The sequence below is a fragment of the Lutra lutra genome, chromosome 4 (assembly GCF_902655055.1).
Source record: "Lutra lutra chromosome 4, mLutLut1.2, whole genome shotgun sequence".
In the NCBI taxonomy this organism is placed as follows: Eukaryota; Metazoa; Chordata; class Mammalia; order Carnivora; family Mustelidae; genus Lutra; species Lutra lutra.
In genome coordinates, this window is record NC_062281.1 from 167,616,231 (window position 1) to 167,642,832 (window position 26,602).

The 26,602-nt window shown below is 44.6% G+C and overlaps 1 protein-coding gene and 1 long non-coding RNA gene across 22 annotated transcripts in view; one reads left to right on the plus strand and one right to left on the minus strand.

Annotated features, from left to right (window-relative positions):
• Positions 1 to 26,602, minus strand: part of MACF1 (microtubule actin crosslinking factor 1) — a 347,599-nt gene that overhangs the window by 311,234 nt on the left and 9,763 nt on the right. Inside the window, exon 1 of one of the 21 annotated variants that reach the window (XM_047723638.1) lies at positions 21,878 to 22,200. The exons of the other annotated variants lie outside the window; for them this stretch is intronic. Within the exon in view, the coding sequence (XP_047579594.1) occupies positions 21,878 to 21,971 (94 nt within the window). The 5' untranslated portion in view covers positions 21,972 to 22,200. Of the gene's footprint in view, positions 1 to 21,877; positions 22,201 to 26,602 lie in introns of those variants that run through there. 21 annotated transcript variants of the gene reach the window in all.
• LOC125096758 (uncharacterized) lies at positions 23,007 to 26,271 on the plus strand. The gene is made up of 3 exons (XR_007126381.1): positions 23,007 to 23,359; positions 25,330 to 25,460; positions 25,801 to 26,271. It is a non-coding gene; the product is annotated as an uncharacterized LOC125096758 (long non-coding RNA).

Here is a 26,602-nt window from a genome sequence, read left to right on the forward strand (position 1 = left end):
ATGTCTAACAATGTAGCATCCTCCCTTCCAACCCCCTGACAGCCCTCCTCCTACACTTACTATCTCTTTTCCCCAATGTGGAGTCTTAATCCCATTCATTAGAGGAGGAAATAGAACCTGTCACACAAGTTTATTTCATCTGCCCGACACTCCTCTTGGTGGCACATGCCATCCTGACGGGCAGGCAAGATGATGTCATTAGTTAAGTGCTCCCTTAGCCTTCCGGCTCCGAGCACCCAATCTTTAAAAGGGTGTTAAGTATTAAGAAAATCTAATCGCATCAAACATTTCATGAATACTTGCTAAATGCAGGGCACTATGGTAGCAAAATGAGGACTAGAAAGAAGAATAAATCATAATCTGTGAGTCCCAGGAGCACATCTAATTGGACAAAAATATGGGAAGTTTAAATGCAAATAATAAAATACCATGACAATATACAACATTACACTGTCAAAGGGGAAATGAGCAGTATAAGCTAATGCTATGAGTTCAGAAGCAGAATGAGCCATCTCAGGTTAGTATGGTTTACAAAGGATTAATGGGACAGGCTGGACAGGCTCAGCTCCACAAATAAGTAGATTTCACTGGGAGAGACAGGGAAAGACTCTTCAGGAGAGGGGGTGGCTCTGGCAATGGCTTAAATCATAAGTACCAAATGGAGGCCCAACAATAAGCCGGATATACAGCAATAAAAATAAATAAGAGGTAAGGCTATGAGACAAGAGGAGACGTAACCAATTCGAAAGACTAAAGGAAGGAAGGGGGCAGTTCTGAAATAAGCCTGACAAGGGAAAAGCTGGAAGAATACAGAATAAACCTTGAACGCTGGTTACCCTGACCAGTGGGACAAAGTAGAGAAAAAGACTAGAAAAGAGAACTTTTACCTTTTCCTTTATACTGCTTAAATTTATTACAATGAGCATATCTAATTCTGTAGTAATAATAAAGAAACTAGATAAATACAGGTGAACTGTGTTTTTTTTCCTCTTCAGTTCTAGGACAGTATTTGTGTTTTAAAGGAACTCGCAACGTCCCATACCTGACCAGGGCCCCTTGACAAGTCTTAAACTACTAGGTAAAAAGTGCAAGCTGAAGTCACAGTCCCTTTCCCACTCACAAACAATAAGCGCTCACAAGAATGCAAGTAAAGGTCACTTTCCTGACCCCTTCGGTCGGCATGCTTCCAGAACCAGGAGTTTTTGGAGAAAAGAAGGAGACTCAGGCCAGACAGTTCTATTCAAGGAAGTGAAAACATAGTATAAGATGATGGCAAAGAACTGGAGCTTTGTAGTCCCACAGAGGTAGATTTAAATGCCTGCTCTACCATTTACTAGATGTGACCTTGGGAAAGTTATTTCACTGGCTGAGCCCCACTTTTCCCTTATGTAAAAAAATGATAATGTCTACTTCATGAGGCCATTTTGCAAATTAAATGGGCTAATGTACATAAAGTGCTTAACACAGTCCCTGGCACACAGTAAAAACTCAACTAATGGGAACTATTACTATTATTTTTTTCCTTTTTTTTTTAAGATTTTATTTATTTGAGTGAGAGAACGAGCTGGGGGGTGAGGGACAGAGGGAGAGAGAGAAGCAGACTCTTCAGTGAGCAGGGAGCCAGACGTGGGGCCTTTGATCCCAGGATTCGGAGATGTCTATGATCCAAGCCAAAGGCTGCTGCTTAACCAACTGAGCCATCCAGGCCACCCTTATTATTATTACTTCTATTAATATTATTAATCCAGTCAGCCCATAAAAGTGTCCATGACCTGAACCAAAGGCAGCTGCTTAACCAACTAGCCATCCAGGCACCCCTATTATTATTACTTCTATTACTATTATTAATCCATTCAGCCCATAAAAGTGAAACATCACCCATGGAAGCTAAAAAACCAGATTCATCTCAGCTCTTTCTTAAATGCAGCCAAAACCAGGGAGCAGAATTAGCAAGAGCAGAGTTAAACCTGAGTTGTTCATGTGTCCCTACTCAGAATCTTAGCAATAAGTCTTAAGAGACTAGCAAAAGCTAATTTCATATATGCTCCTCTCTCTAGGTTAGAAAGCAGCTACACCTTCTATTATACCTTGCACTGTGTCCCCCAAAAGATGTTGAAGTCCCAACCCCCAGTACCTGTGAATGTGACTTTACCTGGAAATACAGCCTTTACACATGATGAAGCTCAAAGCTCATTAGGATGGACTCCAACCCAGTATCAGACAGGTGTTCTCATAAAAGGGGAAAATCTGGACACAGAGACACATACAAATGATGTGAAAGCAGAGATAGAGAATGCTGTCTACAAGCAAAGGAACTCCTGAAGCAACTAGAAGCTAGGAGGCCTGAACAGATTCTCCCCTACAGTCCTCAGAAGGAATTCACCCTGCTGATGCCTTGATTTCAGACTGCTGGCCTCCAGAACTTTAAGGTAATACGTTTCTGTTGTTTAAGCCCCACCAGTTTGTGGTACTTTGTCATGCAGTCCCAGGAAAGTAATATACCATGTTTTTAAATTGATATTTATCCTATTATAAACTATATACTCTGAAAGGGTATTTTAATTTAAAATCAAAATGTGGGTGGGGTGCCTGGGTGGCTCAGTTGGACAAGCAGCCAACTCTTGATTTCAGCTCGGGTCAGGATCTCAGGGTTTTGAGACCAACCCCATGTCAGACCCCACACTCAGCCAGGGGTCTGCTTCTCTCCTCCTCCCTCTCCCTCTGCCCCTGCCCTTGAGTGTGCTAACTTGCTCTCTCTCTCACTCTTGCTCTTTCTCAAATAAATAAATAAATAAATATTTTTTTTTTTTAATCAAATCATGGGTTATTTTAAAAGACAGGACCTGGCTATATGTACACTTCTTTCTCTACTATTTCTAATCTCCCAACAGTGAGAATATCATTATGAAAAAAACACATTAGGACCAAGATAGATTCTTACTCTGTCTGAACCTGGTATATCTGCTTCCCTAATCATCCCTGGATGGACAGAAGAAAAGAGAACTCATGTACACTCATTATCCACTGTGTGCCTCACATATGTGAGGGGCTGATCCACATGATTCTTATTCAAACTTCACATATCCCTGCAAGGTATGCACTATTCTCCTCAACACTAATGAAGAAATAAATCAATGTCTGAAAGGTTAAGGTGCCCAACACCATACAGCCAGGGGGTGGCTGAGCCAAGATTCAAACCCCCTGTTCTTAAATACACCAACCTGCTTGAACAAGAACTTTTGAACCAATTCCCTAGATATGATTTTCTACCAAACTTTCTATTTTAATAACTATGGGCCAAATGAATAAATGAAGAGACCTTATAAACTCTAAGTCTCCCATTTTTATATTACAGAAATCGGCCTAGACAAGTGAAGTGACTTGACTGAGGTAACAAGTAAGCTAGTGGCAGAGTCATGTAAACAACCCAAGACTTTTGATTTCCACTACACCACATAAATTTGAGGACAATAGCAATACATGAAAATAGAAGAGCATGGATGCTAGAATCAAACTGTCTCAATTCAAATCTTTGCTCTACAACTTACTGGCTGTGTGATCTTGGGCAAATCAACCTCTCTGTTCTGTTTCCTGATCTGAAAATAGAGATAATAATACATAACTCCCATGGTTTTTCTAAGGACTGAAAGAATTTATATATAAAGTACTTAAAATGGTGCCTGGCACATTATTAAGTGCTATATTTGTTAACTGCTGCTGCAACTATTATTATTATCAAATAATGCTAAGTAAACACCAAAGAATATACACACACTGACTATACTTTTATAAAATTGCAAACAAAGACACTGAGAGAAAAGAGAGGCTTTTTATTCCTGTAAATTTGTCTAACTTAATTATTAGTAATAACATTTATTACTTACTTTGTGCCAGGCTCAGTGTCTGGTATGTTACAGACATTACTAAATTTCATTTTATCTAAGGCACCATCAATTACAAAATGCACCAATATTTCATTTATTCTCCCCAACTGCCCTATAGAGATAGGAGTTCCCCTATTCTGTATATGAGAAACTGAGGCACAGACAAGTTAAATTTATGCAAGATCACACAGCTACTAAACGGTCAAACCAGGTTGCAATCCCAGGGCTATCAGACTCCATAGACCCTTGCAATGAACCACTTAATCACCAACTCCACGCTTCTTAAACTTCCATGTGCACATAATCACCTGGAAATCTTCCTAAAATGAAAACACTCAGCCGGTCTGGGGTGGAGCCCAACATTCTGCACATCTAACAAGGTCCCAGGGTCTGCAGATGCTGACAGTCCTCACACCACCACCACCAACACTACCACCACCACCAAGTGCCACACTCTTCCACACCCCATTACAACCTCTCCCCCTTCCAGGTCTCCACCATCTCAGCAATCAGCTCACAAAAGAACCCAAGTCCCAAATGACAGAGGAACCACCTAATTAAGCCCTTGTTTCTCTGCCACCTTCATAATCCCTTTCTCTCTCCTCTGGGCTCTGTCCCTACTCTCTTTCTAAGGCAGGCTACACAAAGCTACCTGAGAGGACGCTAACAGGGAGATGAATATGAATGGTTGTAGAATCCAAGGGGACCTCTTTAATGGAAAAAAAAAAAAATGTTACCCTTATGCTTGGATGATTGGGGTGAAAAGGTGCCAACTCAAAAATCCACATCACCGATGTGACTCTGAATGGTGAGCGAATCCTTCTGGAGTAAATTGGAAACTAAGAGTTATTTACTCCCATCATTTCTTCAAAGAATGGGTGTGACCTCTTCCCACCCCCACTCTCAGCTCAGGTCTCTGAGCAACACAGGTAATTACCGTCTGCCTACTTACCACAAAAACAGCTAGTTTCAATTGGGTTCACTTCTCTCCTGCTCTACCTGTCCTACATTCTAGACATTGTCTTTGTGCTCTGGGCGCTTAAGAGTCCTACCAAACACACTCAGAAGCGGCTGCACTGCACAAGAGTATGACATAATCATCTTCCTACAGTGGTCCTGGATGTCTGGGTTAAAAAGGAAGTCTGAACTTAAATGAGTAGGGGTATACCCCACAGCATGGGATTGTTGGTTGTTTTTGTTTTTGACTCAAGAGCCCTACAAACTCCTCCCTACTACCACAACCCAACCCCACTGTTACATGGGGTTGTCTTAATATAAATTATTTATATTATATTTATAATTATTTATATTATATTAATATATATTATTATATATATATTATATATATATATTATATTATATTTATAATTATTTATATTATTCTACTTGAGCCATTCAAATCAGACAATTTTCAAGAGTAGTCTGACTTGCAAATTTTAAAGCAACTCAGACCACAAATCCAAAAAATTTTATAACACCTTAAGGTAAAAGGGCCTATTGCCAAGTAGAGTTTATCAATCACTTACCAGGGCTGTGACCCTTGGGCAAGTTATTTAGGTTCCTTAAACCCTAGTTTCCTCATCTGTAAAATCTACCAATGTCTTTGTACTGTCCTAGGATGTTACTTGTGATGATTAAATGAGATAAAGCACCTGGCATTTAGTAAGGGCTCCATCCATATTCGTTTACTCCCTTGAACTCTGCTCATAGGGATATACAGTTAAGTTCATAACGCACATCAGTATCAAATCACATAAAAGGAACGTATGACTAAGCATGATTTCATGAAAAAAAAAAAAAACATCACTCACCTGGTGAGATCTGGCATTGGCACTAACTAGTTATATAACCTTGAGCCAGTTATTGACCCTTTCCATGCCTCATTTCATTCCCCTACAAGGAATAAGAAGAGTGAGCTGAACTGATCATTTCCAGTTCATTCACTCAACAAATATTTCTTGAGTATCTACTATATGCCAGACACTCTTCTGGATGCTGGGAATACAAGAGTTAATAAATAAAAATCTCTACTCTCAAGGAGGCTATGTTCTAGTAGAGAGGAAGACTCAGACAATAAATAAAATAGAATATGCTAGACCGTAATGAGGAGTTCTGGGAGTAAGGTGAAGTAGAATTATAACATTCTAAAACAGAAAGGGAGTTTGAGAAATAGAGTTTAGGGGCATATATAGTCCTAAAATTTCATGAGATGGGACTTAGAAGATCATATAAGAGAAGTGTATTATATTCTGCACAGTGGAATTCTCCATATGCTGTAACACACTGCCCTTCAACTCTTGAAAAGAATAGATTATATATTTAGTGTACACAAAGCACTTAGCACAGAAGCATCTCATACTGAACCGTAGATGTTAAGCTGGCCACACATTCAGGTAGAGAGCCAGGAATCTAAAAGGATCCTCAGAAGAATAACTGGTTCAGTTTCCTATCTTTACCAAATGAAGAATTACACCACCCATGAAAGTGCTCTATTTCCTTCTTGAAATTCTTCAAGAGCAAAAATGGCATGCCAATCTAACAATCTAATGTTATTATCCCAGTAACAGGAATCCCTGGAATATTTTCTGTTCATATCCAGTGCTATATCCTCTTATTTATTATTTAGACTGATTTCATGCAGTGAACAACATTTGTAACAAATCTGTGTAGAGTCTTCATTCACTGAACAATTCTCCAGCATCTACATGTGCTATGCACTGTGCTAAGGCTCAGGAACAAAGCTTAATGTGTGTACAGGAGATAATCATAAGACCAACCAAACCACAATCCATTCTAATATACATATCAGAGGACTATAGCAGGGAGAAAGGAGACTAACCAGGTGGGAAGAAAGGGTAAGGAAAGGCTTCCCAAAAGTAACAATGTCTGAATTGTGTTTAAGGGTAAACTGGAATTTGCTGGCAGGTGAGGTTCACAGGTCAAAGACGAATTATAGGCAAGGGGAACAACGTGGTCATACACAAACATTCGTCAGCCTGGTAGGCTAAGGCAGCTGAACACAGCTTCTTCCTGACAAGGTAAAAAATTCAAGGAAAATGAGGTTACAGAAGCAGGCAGGAATTAAGCTTTTTTTGCAGTCTTGGTCTTTATTGAATGGGCAGTGGGAACCACTGAGGGGGTTTCAAGCAGCATACATCTTTACAAATCAAAATATGAAATGTACCCAAGAAAAGGAGAAGGAAGAGAATAAATGAATGCAGGGAGTCCAAGTCTGATCTTAGACAATATATATATGCAGGCAAAGGCAAAGGGAAGCAACTCGTGATAGCAATAATTATTTTCTATCTTTATTAGCCCCCTTAATACTGCCCCACACCTATCTTCTCTTACACCACCAGACATGATCAGTTCTGTACTTCTGAAGTTTGGTGGGGTTTTTTTGGTAAGAGTGTGAAAAAAAGACTGATGGGGAAGAAAGCGTTAAACTGTTAAGAGGAATCACAGCAGAAATAAGGCCCTGAGCTCAGGCCTTAGCAATGAGGCTGGAGGTGATGACAGGAGATGGAGGAGATGGAATCAACAGGACCTGCTAAAAGATTGGCTGCCTGGGCAGCACGAGGGAGAGAGAAGACTGTATGAAGCCGACTGGATGGGTAAGGAAGGCATTCACAGAGATGGGGACGCAGGAGGAGAAGCAGGTCTGGCGGTAGGAATGGAAGTGATGGCAGCCATTTTAGACACAGAGTTTGAGATGTCTGTGGGACAACCACGTGGAAAAACCCATCATGAAGGATGCTTGAAGTTGACAGAAATACAAAGAAATAGAACAATGACTGCCATTTGCAAAGGGGTTCAATTCATGAAATGCGTCTCATTCAACATTACCTATACTTTTCAACAAGATCATGATCACAGTGAGGTTGGGAAGTTCAGACAAACAACACATAAAAAGTTAAGTAACAAAAACACAATTAGAAATGCTACCAGGTAGTTCTGGTTTATGATGAATTGCAAGAAAAACACTTGTTATACTTAAAGACCAGACTCAATGGGGCACCTGGGTGGGTTAGGCCTCTGCCTTCGGCTCAGGACATGATCTCAGGGTCCTGGGATGGAGCCCCGCATCGGGCTCTCTGCTCAGCAGGGAGCCTGTCCCCCCCCCCTGTATGCCTCTCTGCCTACTTGTGATCTCTGTCAAATAAATAAATAAAATCTTAAAAAAAAAAAAAGAATCAAATCACCACCTAGCTTTTCAATTTACTGGAGCTTTTAACTTTCTATATTCTCACAAGTCTATTTATTGAAGGTATTATACATCTTTATGTATGCAAATCAGACAGACAGCAAATGAGACAGAATCAAGGAGAAGGAGGAAAAGCAAAAGAATGCTAGGGTTCTGGCCCTGCTCTGAGACAACATATGTAGGCAAAGCCAAAGAGAAGCAACTAATAATGGCAATAAATATTTTCCGCCTTTCCCAGCTCCCTGAATCCTGCCCCCACACCTATCTTCTCTTGCTAGCATACCGCCTGTGCTACAGTATGTCAGATACTGCCCCTTACCCCTTCTCAACAACGTATTTATGCCTGGGCCTAGGCTGCCTCACTCCTTCCTAGGAGCCACCCAAAGGATGATCAGAGAGGAGGCCTAACAGATGAGAATCTAATGCTCCCTCTCTGCCACAGTGAGGGTGGAGGGAAACTGCAGCCCCTGACAGTTCCCCATTCTTCCTTGAAAAGGCAATATTGAGGCACCTGGGTGGCTCAGTTGGTTGAGCATCCAACTCTTGATTTGGGCTCAGGTCATAATCTCCAGGTCATGGGATCCAGCCCCGAAACTGGCTCCGTGCTCAGCGGGGAATCTGCTTCTCTCCCTCTCCCTTTGTCCCTCCCCCGGGTATAGGCGCACGTTCTCTCCCTCTCTCTCTAAAATAAATAAATAAATAATTTTAAAAGATTTTATTTATTGAGAGAGATACAGACAGTGAGAGGGAGCAGGAGCAGGGAGGAGAGAAAAGCAGACTCCCCACTGAGCAGGGAGCCCGATGAGGGGCTAAATCCCAGGACCCTGAGATCATGACCTAAGCTGAAGGCAGACTACTAAGCCACGCAGGCACCCCAATAAAACTTTTTTTTTAAAAAGCAGTATTATGGGGCGCCTGGGTGGCTCAGTGGGTTAAGCCTCTGCCCTGGGCTCAGGTCACGATCTCAGGGTCCTGGGATCAAGCCCCGCATTGGGTTCTCTGCTCAGCGGGGAGCCTGCTTCTCCCCTCTCTCTCTGCCTGCCTCTGCCTACTTATGATCTTTCTCTCTGTCAAATAAATAAAATCTTTAAAAAAAAAAAAAGCAGTATTATATGAATACTGTTATTGTACTTATTAACAATAACAAGAATAAAAACAATGCACCAGTCCCCTGAGAGATAGTTGTTAGAAGCACCTCAAAGCATCTCAACTAAACCACCCTGGTCACAGTTTTCCATTTGGGAAACTAGACAACAGAGGCTGGGATGGGTCCTACATTCTTTTTTTTTTTTTTTTTTAAAGATTTTATTTATTTATTTGACAGACAGAGATCACAAGTAGGCAGAGAGGACTCTGGACTCTGGGATGATGACCTGAGCCGAAGGCAGAGGCTTAATCCACTGAGCCACCCAGGCGCCCCAGGGTCCTACATTCTTACCATCTAGAGGCGCCCTACACCAGGGCAGACCAGCCTCTTTCAAACCCAACTCTGACCCCAGAGCTCATGGCTCATTTGTGGTATTTGTGAGCACTGGAGTGTTTGCAGTAGGTTTGGGATGAACTTCCTCATATTACAGAGATAATTGTACCAGAGGACCCAAATCTTCTGGATGTTCTCCCTGCCTACCACTTCAGCCATGGGTTGCTGGAGAGGGAGGGCCCTGTTAGGATCCTGTCCCCACCGTGCAGAAAGATAACAGAGCCATAAAGTCCTACATGACGAGAAAGGGCATTATAGAGAAACTGCCTGGTACCAAGGAGCCATGGAGGACAGCTGCCCTGCCATCCAAGTTGGAACAGAAGATGACCTTGTCTCTGTTGGTCCCATTTCCCTCAGGACTAGGTCTCTTTTTGGGATATCTTCTACTGTGAAAATGATAGCTAAATGAGGGGGGGGCCTTCCATTATTTATTCAACTGCTTACACATTCCTTATTGTCTTTTGTCATTTGTAATGTTTATTGTATACTGTAAACTCCTACACAGCATGCAGAGGGTTTATGAACTCTATTTATTCAGTGTTAGATACTCTACTACATTCAAAGAGGCTCTTAGAGGCCTCTTTGCTGCCAGTGATGCCAAGGACAGAGACAGAATCCATACATGAAAAGTGGCATGCGCACACTCACTGCAATATGTGAAACCAGAGGCAAGAGACACCAGTATAAACACACATCTCTGCAGGACATAGAGAGAAATTGTACCTGATAAGCCAAACCAGGGACTGAAACAAGATCAAAGATTCTCCAAATTAGTGGAGACACACCTTCCACTCCCTGGAGTGACTCATGTCAGGTTTATCCGATATAGAGTCCAAATTTACAAAACAAGGAGCAAAACACAAACTACACTGTGGGGACCATGCCAGTCAATAACCAAAGGATGCACAGAATGCTAAAAGGGAGAAGACCTTAGTCCCTTCTGAGCAGGACCTACCTAATACATCAGGAAATACCCTCCTCCCTAGACTTAAAGGGAAGAACCCAAGCAAGCAGAGGACAAAGGAAAGGGTAACCAATACTCTTTTCAGATATAAAGGTCAGATAAATGCTGTAGGACACTATCACCATCTGAAAGATAGTGATTATGCTGAACCTGTTAAGGTAAGGCAGGGAGGACTGTGAGTCATGAGAACAAATCCATCACGTTCGCTGCCCGCCTGCCAAAATAAACAAGGAGGAGGCTGCAAATTGTGGAGACAATAGCCACTCTGTCTAGTCTTACAAAGAACCCCGGTCTTCACAAGCGGGGTCCAAACAGACTAGAGAATACTAATCCCGCAGCCTTCATGGAAAGCACAAATGTTTCTAAGCTCAACTACCCTGGGAGAGTAGCGAAGCTAGCCTGTGAGATTTATACCCATGCAAAGTATGGAGTTCCCCTCTCTCACCAGTGAGTCCAGCACTCTCCACATCAGATAGTAAGATGAGGATTAAAGACCACAGGTGAGAAAAGCCTTACGAGTCAAGATGGCCCTAACGACAAAAGTCAGATGAAATTTAAAAAAAAAAAAAAAAAAAAAAAAAGGTAAGAATCAATCTCTGCCCTGTACTTTATGAAATGATAGAAAGGAATGCAAAAGTTACGTATTTGGCTCCTGCCCTGAAAGAGCTTACAATATTGCTGGGGGAACAAAACACAAACCAGCCAGAAAGCAATACAAACAATAATCAAGCAGATGTTACATTTTTGGGGAAGGACCCCCTATTATACAAAAACCACTTATTCTTCCATCAACCCTATGCTGGAAAGCTGATCCCGGATCAATCCTCCTATAGGTCTTCGAGTATCTACACCCAGGTCACCTCCCTCTGCAGCTAGAGGGAAGGGATGTGCGCATATACACAAGTGCATACACACGTGCACACACACACAGAGTTCCTACTTTCGGCAGATAACTTTGCCCCCCACTTCAAAGACAGGGTAAGAGCCATCAGGGAACATTCCCTCAAGTTCCTACACCTGTAGCCAACCACCTGCATTCTTGCCCTCCTCCCTTCTAATCTTTTTCATCAAACACATTCCTCTTTTTACTCCAGAACCCATTCTCCCATAGATTATTCTCTCTCTCCTTTGAATTTTATTATATCTCTCCTTCTCTACTGACTGTTTCCAAACAGCACTTAAACATGTTTACATCTCTATGTTACAATAAACAAACAAAACTCCCAACAACCCCCTCCTTCAAATGCCTTCCTCCCCTGTTTCTGCCAAGTTCAGGTTTCAAAACTCCCAGACTCCATATCTGCACTTCTCATTCACTTCCCAACCCACTGCTTTTAGGACCGGGGTTCCCACAACACTAGAAATGCTCCAGGAAAGGTGACCTTTATATTCTGGAGCCCGAAGTCCTTATCTTGCTTGACTTCTTCATAATCACATATTGTGTGATATGACCTCCTTCTTGAACTCACTTCTCTCCCTCCTACATCTCAGGGCACTCCCTCTTGCTGGACAGTTTCCTTCAGGGGATCCTCCTTTTCTCCTCCTAAACCACCACCCCCTCCTTGGAGGTCCCCAGAGTTTTTGTCTCAAACCTCTTCTCATGGTACACACGCTCCCAGCAATCTCCTTGTCCACTCCTGTGATTCCATAAGCTGACAACTGCCCATTTGTACCTCTCCTGAGCGCCATACTCTGTACAGCCACCTACCAGCTAGGCACCTCTGCCCAGCATCCCAAAGAAACCTCAATCTCAGTGCAACCCAAACTAACTCCGTATCTTTCCTTGCACCAGCACTGTCACCAAGCCACTGCAAACAACTTCTTCCTCTTAGATTCCCTCTTTTAGTAAATGATTATCACTCACCCACACAGAACCCCAAGCCAGAAACCTGCAAGTCATCCTAGGTGCTTCCCTCTCCCCTCATACACCGCACTCGATTAGTTATCAAAACACATGGATTTAACCCTTAAGCAGGTTTCTTGATTTGCCTACTTGGCTACATTACTACTTGCACAACCTTAAACTCTAATCACTCCCTGCCTAAATTATTGTAACAACCTCCTAACTGTTCTGTCACTGGTCTTGTCCCTCTGCAATCCTTCCTGGAACTATTGCCAGAGGGAAAATATTTCCAAAATGTAAATCTAATCATAGCTTTCCTTGCCCCAAATCCTTCAAAGGCTCCCAAAAGCCCATAGGATCAAATCAAAGCCACTCAACACTTTAAGCCTGCCCATTTCTCCTGCCTTGTCTCACTTCTTCCCTCACACCCTACATTCCGACCTTACTAATACTCTATATTTCCTCCTCAAGCTCTCTCATCCATTCACTTCTGTTCATGGTTCACGCTACCCAGAATGCCCTTTACATGGACTTATGGCCCCAAGTCCCAAATCTCTTAGTTGACAGCTCAGTCATGTCCTCTTGGGTGCCTTCACTGACCCTTTTCCACCCTGGCCCTAGTAGTTACTCCTCTTCACTTCCACCGCACCAGCATTTAGCTCCATGATAGCAATCACTACAACGGATGTTAACCGTTTGCCAGTATGTTTTCCTCATTAAACGGTAAGATCATATAGATGCAAGGGCAAAATCTTTGTTACTTCAGCACTGTGCCTACTGCCTGGTTCAGAGAAGACATTCAATAAATGTTTATTAATTAAATGAATGAATGGATCCTCCAAATATGCCCCCTGACACCCTAGGAGATTAGCATTTCAAGATATAATTGAAGATTTTAGAAGGGATTTAAGAGGATTTCTGATGCAATTCTCAGCAGGTATTCCTGGAAACATACAATGAAGCCTGTCCAGAAAATGGGTAGAATAGGTGTTCTGGGGCATTCAGCGTTGTTAGTTTAAATGAGAAGAATCAGGGGCACCTGGGTGGCTCACTGGGTTAAGCATGGGACTCTTTTTTTTTTTTTTTTTAAACAATTACAGAAATAAAGGGAAGGACTAACAGATTTTGACTATTTTTTTTTTAAAGATTTTATTTATTTGTCAGAGAGAGAGGAGAGCGAGCGAGCACAGGCAGACAGAATGGCAGGCAGAGGCAGAGGGAGAAGCAGGCTCCCCACCAAGCAAGGAGCCCAATGTGGGACTCGATCCCAGGACGCTGGGATCATGACCTGAGCCGAAGGCAGCTGCTTAACCAACTGAGCCACCCAGGCGTCCCAAGCACGGGACTCTTGAGTTCAGCTCAGGTCAAGATCTCAGGGTCATGTGATCTAGCCCAGGAATGGCTCTGCACTCAGTGGGGAGTCTGCTTAAGGATTCTCTCTCTCTCCCTCTCCTACCCCCCGATCTCCACACATGCACTCTCTAAGTAAATAAATCTTTAAAAAAATAAATAAATGAGAAGACTTTGAAATACAACCTTTAGTCATAGCCCTAAATGCACAGCCCTATCTTACAAATTCAGACTGGAGTAAAAATCCTCAAAAGAAGATTTTTATACAAGAAGAAAGAGGACTTTATTTTGGAATAACCCTGGCTTTTTAGGGGTAATTAATTCTTTTTCTCAAGGCAAAATCTCCTTAAAAAGAATTATCAATATTAGTATCTAAACTTAAGTCCCGGGCACCTGGGTGGCTCAGTCGGTTAAGCGGCTGCCTTTGGCTCAGGTCATGATCCCAGGACCCCGCATCAGGCTCCCTGCTCGGGGGAGGTGGGGGTGCCTGTTTCTCCCTCTCCTTCTCCCCCTGCTAGTGTTCCTTCTCTCACTGTGTCTTTCTGTGTCAAATAAATAAATAAAATCTTTAAATAAATAAATAAACTAGTTAATTAAAATTAAAAAAACAACTTAAGTCCCTGTACCTGTCCAAAATGTCTCTCAAATATACACCTCTCCTCTTTAACATCCCTTAATCTAACCTCATGACACAATTACAACAGTGGCCTCCTAGAGAATAAAGCTCCACTTTCATCCATCATTTACACAGCCGCTGCGTTAATCCTGTCCCTTTTATAATGGTTCCTTATATTAACATTCAGGACCTTCTCTCCCTCCACCCCTAATCCTGATATCATCCTATTAATGTTTCTCAGTGCCCCCTCAACTCCCCACTACCACTTTCCCCAACACAGTATCTGCTTATAAGCTAGCAGAGTGCACTACAATGTGAGCTTATTTACTGCTGTTGACTGACTAAAAAGTACAGCCCCCCAAAAAATCCTTCCTATATGTCTCAATCCAACATGCTCCTGCGAGCTGAAATCATCTGCGCTCCAAGACACTTCAAGCAAGCTCATTCTTTTCATTGACACAAAGGAATTGTGTTTACCTTTCTGAACAAAATTCACAATAGAAATTAGCTATGGTGAGAGGGAATCCAGTAGTACAGCTGGCAAAGCTCTTGCCCAAAAGAAGGATACTGACTGACCAATTAATTAACTTGTCCTAGGCAAGAACCCAAACCATCCCTGATCACTGGCACATTCCAGATGACTGACACGTGGTTATGGAGAAGAAAGCAAATTCTGAACAGAGAAAGAAAAATAAATGCTTGTGCCCAATGAAAATAGACAAAAATTTATGGAGCCACAATAAGCTGAGGGTATCAGACCCCCAGATGGCCAAAGAGGGTCTATCCTTGAGCACTGCATTCTCCCCAGGCAGAGCACATCTAGCTGTTGGTTGGCCTGCCTCTTCACTCTCCTCCTAAACACACATGCACACACACACACACACACACACACACACACACACAATCTAAAACTCTATATACTTTCCTGTATTTCTTATAATTTTCCACATTAAGCATATATTACTTTTATAATTGAAAAGAAAATTTTAAAATATGACTTGAGAGTGCTCATATGATTGCCCCTTCTCTCCTGAGAGAAACTCCCTGCCAATCAACCACATACAAAAGAAGTATAAAAAGTACCTGCGCTGTAAGAGCATAAAACTTCATTAAGGAAACGATTCTAACAGACATGAGGCAATGCAAAAATAATACAAACAGAATAGAGGTAAGAGACTGTGAGGCAGACACTGTACGAATAGGGAAGAAGAGGGGTGCCTAAGTGGCTCAGTGGGTTAAGCATCTGCCTTCTGCTCAGGTTATGATCTCCAAGTCCTGGGATCGAGTCCCAGGTCAGGCTCCCTGCTCAGTGAGAAGTCTGCTTCTCTCTCTCTCTCTCCCTCTGCCCCTCCTCCTTGCTTGTTCTCTCTCTAATAAATAAAATCTTAAAAAAAAAAAAAAGAATAAGGAAGAAAAGATTAATTTCTGAAGGAGTAAGGGGAGAAAGCTGCATGGAGCACAAAGTTCCCACACTTAGCTTTCATTCTTTTTTAAAAAAGTAGGATTTGAATAATCAGAGAGAAAGGCAGAGAGCATTTCAGGAAGAGAGAACATAAAGGCACAGGGGCAGATATGAAGACCTAAGGGGAAGGAATACTGAGACAGCCTAAATGGAGCAGAGAGCTGTGTTGGACAACAACAGTTGATACAGTTAGCTATGCAGAATAAGTCAAACAATGGAAGGCCCTGAAAGTTAGAGACAAAGAATCAGTGATTCATTATAATTTATTCCAGGAACTGAGACATTCTGGAAGGAAAAATAATATTTTATTAGAAGAAACCCAAAACGAGGCACCTGGTTGAGCATCGAACTCTTGGTTTTGGCTCAAGTGGTGATCTCAGGGTCATAAGATTGAGCCCCTAGTTGGGCTCCATGCTCAGGATGGTGTCTGCTAGAGAGTCTCTCTCTCTCTCTTTGTGCCCCTCCCTCTTGTAGTCTCTCTCTCTCAAAAAAAAAAAAAAAAAAAAAAAAAGTAAATCTTAAAAAAAAGAAAAAAAAAAGTAACCCCCCAAAAGTTGAAATAAACATTCTTAGATACTGCACACCAAGCTAACAGGCCTAAAAGGGCTCCTCCAGACCAGAAATGAGCAAATGCCCCGGTAGAAGCAAGACAAGAGAAGCTTAAACTCCAATCAAAACCATGAAGAGTGGGGTGCCTGGGTGGTTCAGTCATTTGAGTGGCCAACTCTTGATTTTAGTTCAGGTCATGACCTCGGGGTTGTGGGATCTAGCCCCCCACTGGGCTCCTCTACATGTAGTCTGCTTGGGATTCTTTCCCTCTCCCTCTGTCCCTCCACCCACTTGTGTGTTCTCTCTCTCTCTCCCTAAAATAAATGGATAAACAAAATCTTAAACAAACAAAAAACCATGAAGAGCAAAAGCAGGAGCTTTAGCACACCATATAACCTCATCACAACATGGCTCAACATATAATTACCAGAAGCTAAAGGGCCAACCTTATTTAAGTTGGGAGGGCCTTGGGTGTTTTCTAGACCACTGAGAAAAATGCTACAAATTCATCTCGCATTTTGTTTACCTTGTGCCTTTGATCTTGGAATGTGTACTCTGAACAGTTTTCTTTCTACCCTCATCTCCAAAACTTGAAACTGGCACTGAAAAATACCAGGATAATAAGGCCTCAGCTGATGCATTTCCCTGGCGTGTATTATATCACTTGCCAGGCAAGCCTAAGATGAAAGCAGTAGCTCCCATAAGCACTGTTAGCACATGCACACATTTTATGATTTCAACAGCATGAATGTGGCCAAAGTTTGTGATTTCCCAGCAGACGGACTTGACTCACTTTCTGAATTAACAGTGTCCATGTCCAGAAGCAGCAATTATTCTATTGTTCTGTCTAGAAGCTATCCACTCCAATTCAAGGGCTGTGTTCTAAAAAGGAACTTAAAAACTGAGTTTACATTTAACCAAGAGGTTGCTTCAGAGAGTCGCTCGGTTAAACAATATTAAAGCCTCAGCCTATATTTTCTAACCACTGTGTTAACAAAACTTTATCACTTTGCATTACATTGTTTTTGTATAAAAATTTCAAAGTGTTCCATGGAGCACAAATTTCATATGCTCCATGGAACATATGATTCTTGATCTCAAGGTCCTGAGTTCAAGCCCCACCAAGGTGTAAAGATTACTTAAAAAAACTCAGAAGTGGGGGGGCATGCCTGGATGACTCAATTGGCTAAATGTCTGACTCTTGATCTCGGCTCAGGTCTTGATCTCAGGGTCGTGAGTTCAAGCCCCAAGATGCACTCCATGCTAGGCATGGAGCCTGCTAAAATTTAAAAAATATATATGTATTTTTAAATGTCAAAGTAATTTACATACCATGAAACCTCTCCCATAATAAAAGGAAAGGAGAAGAAATTCTCCACAGTTCAGAAATCTGGAAATGTATGCCACATAAGGGATGGAAGTATAATTCAAATGCTAAAAACTAACAGTGATATTAACAATTAAACTATTTTCACAATTATCTCACTTAACTCAGGTCACTGCTGATTTTAAGATTTCCTTCTGTGATACAATGTGAAAACCTTCATCTAGAAATCTGGGATCCTGACTCTTAGACAATAATTTAAGTCTACATACCTAAATGTAACCATGTGTATAATACCTCCCTTATAAAATATTATAAAGATCAAATAAGATAATAAATATAAAACTACCTTGTAAAAAATAAAGTGTTATCTACATGGAAGTTCTTTTAAACATGAATTGCCTAATATGTGCCAGGAGGTCATTTGGATTCTCATGAATCCCAAGGAGTTAGTATTATCATTCCCATTTTAACAGATGTGAAACCCAAGGGAGATGTTAAATGGCAGAACTTGGACTGGAGCACAAGACTAAAGAAATTCAAAACCTCATCTCTACTATATTGTGCTGCCTTGCTAATTTTGAATGTTAAATAATGTGCAGACCCTTCACTCCTTCTATACAGTAAGTTCTTTAAGTTCTTTTTTGTGATACAATAAATAAATATCGGTCATTACTAGCTTCGTATAATCCATGGGACCTACTGAGAACTCTGAAGTTTTTGAGTGCCAGATAGTCCATGTTACCCAAGTTGAAATGTGAATGTTTTTTACTCCTAGTTGAGGCTGGCATATAAAGAATCTTTAGTCTATAAGGGCTTTGTGAAAACACAAAATCTAATTCCACTCAAATCAACTTACACATTACCCTTCTGCTTAACCAACCACCAGGAACCTGGATTGTGTTTCTTTTTAAACTTCTCTAAAATCTAAAACTATGCCCATTTGTGGCCTGCTACTTCCACAGAGTTTGTCCTGACCCCAGGAAAAGAATCAGATCCTCGTTCTCCTACCTCTCTGTCTTTCCTAGTTTGCTTTGGTGTTCACAAGGACCTCAATCCATTGAAAGGAAAATTTTGCAAGCGGCCCAAATCATCTGGATGAAATATTCCTCAAAACAATGCATGTCTCTTTTCTTTGTTTCCATGTGTACAAAGCAACCATCTGATTACTAGCTTCATAATCACTACGGTACAAGGAAAAGGGTGTCCCAGACAGCAATATAAGTATTCCAATCACTGAGCAGGTATGTCCTCTATCATGAATTAATAAAATTGGTATACTCATTGCTTTTTTTTTTTTTAACTTTTAACTTTCATTGACTCCCCCGCTGCCCATGGAATAAAGCCATAAAAAAATATCTTTATAAGTTGGACTCTGGATCCTTTACAGTATCATCTGCTCCCAAAACTCTTGCTGTTTGTTCACACCCAACTACTCACATTCTGTTCCTTGAACCCACCCCTCCATTCACTTTTACCTTCAAACCTTTGCATGTGGTATTTATTCCTGTCTTCTCTCCTCCCGACCCTCTTCCATCTGACTAAATTTCATACATCCCTAAAGGTCCACTCAAGGGTCATCTCCTTTGTCAAATCTCCCAATGAATCCCAAGTGGAAATATTCATCCCTCCTTTTGCTTCCACAGTCCTTTATACATACTTCTGTTCTAGCACTTATAGTATCATAATTACTTATTTGCATAGGTCTTTCCTTTGTTAGATGTGAATAACCAAGGGCAGGAACCAGATCTCACTCATTATCCTGGCATCTCCAGCGCCTAACACTGTGTTACTTGTAATAGGTACCTAATAATTGCTTTTTGGAGAACTGTAAGAACATAGCCTGGCTCTGCTGGTTGCAACCCACTCTGAAATGTTAGGATAGAAAGTTATTAGCTACTACGTCCTATTTGCTGGACAGTCAGGCTCTGAAAGAGCTTTTGGGATATTTAGGAAATGAGAGAGAGTGTTTATGTCCATGCTGAATCATCTAATCCTGCCAAAACCATGCTCACTACCAACACACAGGGAAATGGTTGCCAGGCACAATTATGGAAAATCCATGCCTGACAACCATTCCTAATACAGCTGCAATACATACTGTTCTACTCCCTTCACAATGCAAATGCATCACTTCCCTTCTAGCCTCTGCCCCTTCCAGGGACAGTTTATGCAGCTGAAAACTTTAGCTCTCCTGAATACAAAAATCCTTTTTCATTTGTAGAATGAGGTGACTATAAATTAACAGCAGAGAGAGAGAGAGAGATCAAGATCCAAGGAATCTGGTGGCCAACCAATGAGAGCCTAGCACGCCAACATCATCAGTATCTATTTCCCCAAATCTCTCCAAAACTAATTCTGGTCTTTGTTCTCACAAAGTACATCCCTGGTCACTCTGTTGATTCTAGCTTAGGCTAAGTGTTCTCCCATAAAGGCAGTAAGGGGATTTCTAAGTCTGGAAAATGCAAGAATTCCATACAGCAAAGTAACAAAGGCCTGGATCCTAATCCACCCTGACTTTCCAGTGAGAATGATGCAGTGGGGGGATGAGAAATTCTTCTACAACTATCATAGAGCAGCCTGCACAACCATTCAAACAGCTCAAGTTAATTTATTTTGGCCATTTTCAACTCATTCCTCCCAAGAAAGAGATCTGTGCCTGGAAAGGATCAAATTCCTATACACCTGATCAAAGTTTTTCAGAGGAAACCAAACTAAGTGAGCCGGCTAAAAGGACTGAGCACAAGAGGCCTCTCCGGGAACCAGCCCTACTTCCCCCTTCTTTCCTCCTTTCATTTGCTAGGAATCCAACTTCCTTTCAGTTGGAGGACACCAGCAACATGATCCCGTGAGGTGCTGAGATTTCTTCACCTATTTGTGTTATAATTCTGCAAGCTGTTAAAGCTGTCACAGCCCAACACAGGCACAGAGTGTCCTCTCTTTGAAGAGTGCAGTGTTGCTCAAAAGCCTGTGAGGAAACTTAAGGGAACTAACCATTCACTTAGCAGCATTTTTTCAATGAAGTTCAGCAGTACAATCTAACCTCTTTGTGCTCTGAAATGAACCACATTTCTTAAAAGAAAGACCACAGGGGGGTGACAGAACACTTGCTGCAGGCAGGGAAACCTGGACAGCTTACAGGAGCTGATGCAGAAGGGAACAAGCAGACCTCCTCAGCAGGTCCCTTTCAGCATTTCATTTCTCTCTCTCCCGCTGCATTCCCAAGCCGCAAGGGAAGAAAAAGAGGGAGGGTTTTACAGCTTCTGCATTAGTTTCCCTTCACTGGCTAGGTGTCGTAAACAAGTATGCTGGACTCAGTCAAAAGGGCTGAAGTTTCCTTCCGATGAAAAGAAACTAGAGGCCCAGTCACAAGGGCGCCGCTGAATAAAATAGGAGAAAAGTGCTGCCTCTGGAGTTTCTGGGGGGAAATCTCCCGGGCTGGAAAGCTCAACTGGCACACAAAGCAAAAGCCCAGCCCTGGATGTTCAAGATCAGAGCAGGGCCCCCGGGACCGCGCACCCCGGCCTCGAGCGCGAAGGGCGCCTCGGGCAGCAGAGGACACGTCGGGGAGCCGCAGTCCGCAGACCCTCCGCCTGTCAAAACTTTCTCGCGGACACCCAGGCCTTGCAGGAGGCACAGGAGTGCGTGGCTGCTCGGCCAGAGCGCCTCCCGGCTGCAACCCGAGTCGACGGCAAGCCTTTCGGTGGGAGGGAGAGCGGCGGCAGACCCCTGCCTCCACCGGCTCGAAGCCCCCGGGGCTGGGCGGGGGAGGAGGCCTCTCCCCAAAAGTGCACACTCACCGACCCCGGCCGCCACGCGACGGAGCGGAGACTGAGGGAGACAAAGGGGGGCGAGAGCCCCCGGGCGGGCTCGCGGCCGCCCGAGCCTCGGCGAGAGGAGCTGGACACTCGGAGCGGACCGGGAGGCTGCTCCCGCCCGACTCCTCCTCCTCCCGGGCAACTCCCTACGGCGCCGGGGCTCGGGAGGCAGCCCCCGGGCTCGCCCCCTTCCAGATAGTAGGGCGGCTAATGTAGCCAGCGCTGGGGAAAGCGCCGTCTCCCGCAGGCTTATCTCAACTCCGCAAATAAGCTAGCCCGAGAAAGAGCAGGTCCGGGGCCAGCCCCGACGCCGGGGTGGGCGCCACCCCGCCACCCCGCCCGGCCGCCCGGCCCCCCGGCCCCCGCCGCGCCGCCCGCCGCACCTTTGTAGCGTTCCAGCACATCCTCGTACGCCTGCACGAACTCCTTCTCCTGGCTGCGGTTGGCCGGCTGCTGACCCGGCACGTAGCCGGCCATGGCCGCCCGCGCCGCGCTCTCCCCGGGCCCCGGCGGGCGCCGGCTCCAGGCCCGCGCGCTGAGGCGGCGGCGGCGGCGGCCCCAGCCTCGGCCCTTTGTGCGGCTCGGGGGCGGCGGCGCCCCGGCTGTCCGCTTTCCGCTGTCCGCTCCTCGCCCGCCTCGCCCGGCCTGGCAGTCGCGCTCCGCTCCTCAGCCTGCCCGCAGCCGGTCGCTCGCACTCCGCCGGTCCCGGCTCGCGTTTCCGCCTCCCCACCCCTCGCTCCGCTCCTCCCTCAGCCCGCCCCGGCGCGGCGGCGGCGGCGGCGGCGGCGGCGGCGGCGGCGGCGGCGGCGGCGGCGGCGGCGGCGGCGGCGGCGGCGGCGACTCCTCCTGTCAGGAGCTGCAGGCCCGGCCGGTTCCCGCCCCTCTCCCGCCGCCTCGGCGGCCCGGCCCCCCGATGCCCACGCGGGGCCGGGCTAGCTGCGGACCACCGCGGGCAGGGCAGGGGGCGCGGGCCGAGGGAGGCGGGGGCCGCCGGGAGGGAGGCCCCACGCGCGTGCGAATGAAGGGCTGGGCGGGCCGCAGCGGCGGGGAGACCCCGGGCCGACGCCACAGGGCGAGCGGGCGGGCACCCGGCTCGGCGCTGACCTACACCCGCCGCTGGGACAAAGGAGGGAGCCCCTGACTGGAGGAAACCGGGCTGGGCCTGTGCAGCCGCAGGAGAAGGGCCTAAGGAAGCTGAGGGGAAGGGAGAGAGCGAAGACCTAGATAGATCCGGGGCTAGACACGGTCAGAAGGAGGACAGGAGCAGGATCCAGACAGGGCTGCAGTAGGAGGCTGAAGGCCACACTGAGGCCACACGGAATCCCAGAAACAAAGGGTTTTCCAGAAACGGAAGAAACTGAACTTGAAATGAGAGGGCACGCCAAGCACCATGAAGTAAACCAGGCCAAGGATGAGGAGCCAGAAGCTGAGAAATGACCACGGCGTGGGGGGTGGGGAGGATGAAAACGGGACTCTGACCTCACGGTGAGGGGAATAAGAGAGACAGGAGGACATAAATCTACGGGGGGGGGGGGGGGGGGGGACCAACAGGATTATGGCGCTGTGACAGCCATCAGAACAGAGAGACCTAGATGGGAAGGGAGAAATGTGGGGACCTGTTACGGAACAAAGAAAAGGATCCTGGAACCTAACTGGTCAGGTAAGAGGAAGGAAGCCAAGCATCTTCCGTCAGGGGAAAGGATAGCGAAGGAAGGAAACTGGTAAATACAGGTAGGGATTTATTTGGAACCATTTTGAGAAAGGGAGTTCTCAATGTCATCCCATCCTCCATTCATCCGTGTATCCTTCAGTCCCAATATTCACAGACCGCACTGGGGGCCCACAGCTGTGACCCAGTAACTCAGGTAAATGCAGGTGATCGGTTTTTTTTGCCTCCAGCTCCCCTCACCCAGCCATTATCCTCCAGGGCCTCCTCAAGTCTGCTAACTTGATTTTTCAGGGGGTGGGGAGGTGGTTGTGGGTAAAAGTTAAGCTGGCTGATTTCACAATAGCAGCGTATTAGCAAGTAAAAAAAGAATTCATGGACATTGAACAGGCAAAATTGGGACTTGGATTTCCATTTCAGTTCCCATTCTCAAGGTTTTTAAAGAGGAGCTTCTTCCCCCTGGGACAAGGCCTGCCTCTTTACGGACTATGAGTAGTTGCCAAGTACTTGGTCAGTGCTCAGCACATTAGTAAGAAGAGATGATGCTTTTCACTAATAGGAGCACACTGGTTGTTTCCACATCATACCATGATCAAAAATCGGATGAGCAAGTCATTAATCATACCTTTCCCCATCCATCAAGTTCTGCTGGCCTGCCCAAGTTCTAGGCATGAAAATCATATATGGAAGGGCCTAAAAGAGGGGGGACAAGGGAGGGTGTTTCAACAAAGGCTCACTTCCTTCCAGTTTAATCCTTTGTGCTTAAAAAACGCTAGACCACAGTTTGGTGTCAGCTGCTAGTGAACTCAGTTTAAGAAAAGAAGGAGAATAAGCTTGAAGTTTTTGGTTGTTGTTTGTTTTTTTTAAAGATTTTATTTATTTATTTGACAGAGATTGAGGGCAGAAGGAACACAAGGCAGGGAGGGGAGGCAGTGGGAGAGGGAGAAGCAGGCCTCCAGCTGAGCAGGGAGCCCACTCAATGCGGGGGGGGGGGGGGGGGGCTCATCCCAGGACCCTGGGATCAAGACCTGAGCTGAAGGCAGATGCCTAACGACTGAGCCGCTCAGGCGCCCCAAGCTTGAGGTTTATTATTTTTCAAATAAGAGACTTAGTGGAAAATGCAGGGTGAAGGAATTGGAGATTGATGGCATAAGCACATTTTTCGTAAACAGCAGAGAATATAGAAGTGCTAACTCTGGGGACCTTGACTGTATCCGTGCTGAGTCATCTGCATTTCCTATATTATTTTATTCCAGTAGGGCTAAGAAAGCCCGGACACAAATACACATACACACACCTCCACCCTCACCCCCAGACATCTGCCTCATTTTCATTACAGTAAATAGAAAAGTCCCTCCATCCCCTCCTGGGGCTGCTACGTGTGTCACTTTGTAAGCAGGTTCCTCAAGAATTGTGACTGAGGCTTGCCAAAAGTGAAGAAAGACAGGGGCAAGAAGGGAGAGAGAGTCTGTTCTGGGAATCAGACTTTGTTGAAGGCTTAGGGGGCTAAGAGGGGAGAGGGCAAGAGGTTGAGATTCCTTTTAAGAAACATGGTATTCAAGGAAGAAAGTTCTGGTTTGGGTTGTGGCTGGAGGGCTTCTCAGACTCAAGTAGCTTTCTTGACAAGATTTGCATTTAAATGCTCCCATGAGATTTTGAAGTAATGAATTCGTCTAATGAATGGAAAAGGGGAAGTCCACATGTTTGGCTGATGTTTCTGTTTTATACAGAGAAAATTTTATAGGGATAGAGGAACAAAGCAGCTGCTGGAGGGTGGGGGGATGGGAAGAAGAAAGACTATGAAGGGGAGGTTTCTGGTTTTTTCCAAGCAACAGTCTAAATTTATAGCCAGACCACACAATCAGGACAGCTCTGAGGCTTTCTTCTTTAGGTCTATGATTTTCCTTTGCTCCTGATGGCGACTCTGCTATTGCATTTCTAAGGAGGCTGCAATGGGGAAGCCGAAGGAGGCAGGATGTACTCAGAAGGACATCTAGTGGGAAGAAAGGGTAAATAAAGTAAATAAAGCCTTACTTTTCCACCACATCCTCCCCCACTCAAGCCTCACCAAGGGCCCCTCTCTCTAAGGTCCAGCCTCTTTCAACTTCTTTCAGCTTCTCAAACATGTGCTCTCTCACCTCAGGGCCTTCCCACCTGCTCTTTTCTCAGGCTGTAATCCTTCAATGCTCTCCTCTTTTGGCCTGGCTCATCCTACTCACACCTTTGCTGAAACTCCTACAGAGAAGCCTGCCTCGATCCCTGGGATTAGTAGGTCTTCCCACCCCCTCTACTCCCCTTTGGTAATATCCATCACACTTGAAGCTATCAGTTCCATGTCTTTAATCCTAACTAAACCATTAGCTCCCTGAGGACCAGGGCTGTCGTCTGCCTTGTTCACTAGACCTGCATCTAGCAAATAATCTGGCACGTGCAGGGCACTTGTCAAATATTTGTTTAAAATTTTGATTCAGTGGATGCATGAGTGGACCAGATGATCCTAAAATACTCAGCTGCCTGTGGCTTCTGACTAGCTGAAGGCTAGAGTATTTAAGAAGAAAATATGCTTGTCTCCCACAGTGTCCCTTACCTGTGCCTGGCATTCAAAGTCCTCCATATTTTGACATCTACTTTCCTTTACAGGCTGGCCTCCCGCGATGCCCTCATGTGTGGGGTCTTCCCCTATAATAAAACTCTGAGCCTTTGCCTGGAATGTCCTCTACTCCCCAACTTCACCTAGTAAAATCCTACCCATCTTGGAAGCTCACCCAAAATGACATGAAGTTATTTTTAATCAACCTAGGTAGAAGAGACTCCTCTCAAAATCCCAGCCACATTTTCTTCCTCTCACTCCCGGGCCTCCAGCCACATGTATTGTGGGTGTCTGCATCACACTGCCTCCTTCATTCAGAAGTTCTTTGAGACACATCTATTTCATCTTCCTTCATCATAGGACCTAACACAAGGCTTCACATCTACTAGATGTTCAAGAAATATTTGCTGAAGGCATAGATGTATCAAGTGAAGACATGGGGGTGGGAGATGTGGGCAAGATCTGTGATTCAAGACAAATGAGAATCCAATTCAGCGTCCACTCAGTGGCCAAGGGCTTCAGGTGCAGAGGAGAAAGAAGAAAATGAAAATGTTTCTCTTTCTGCTAACGCTCCTCCTCCAACCTCTACAAGGTTTACTCCCAGCACTTCTTCAGCTTGGCTCCTATTGCATTATTTTACATGTGTTAATGGATGCTTTATAAATAAATTCTTTGCTAGTAGTGCTTGTGCGCGTCCGTGCATCTGCGCACGCGCTCTGTTCCTCCTTGCGGGGGTAAGCTGTCTCCTGTGCCTTTTACATTCGCCCGTAGTAGCTGGAACCAGACACTGAAGGGGCTACCCCAGGCCCTATCTTTCAGCTAGATCTTGGAAGAAGATCATCCGGTTCTAGT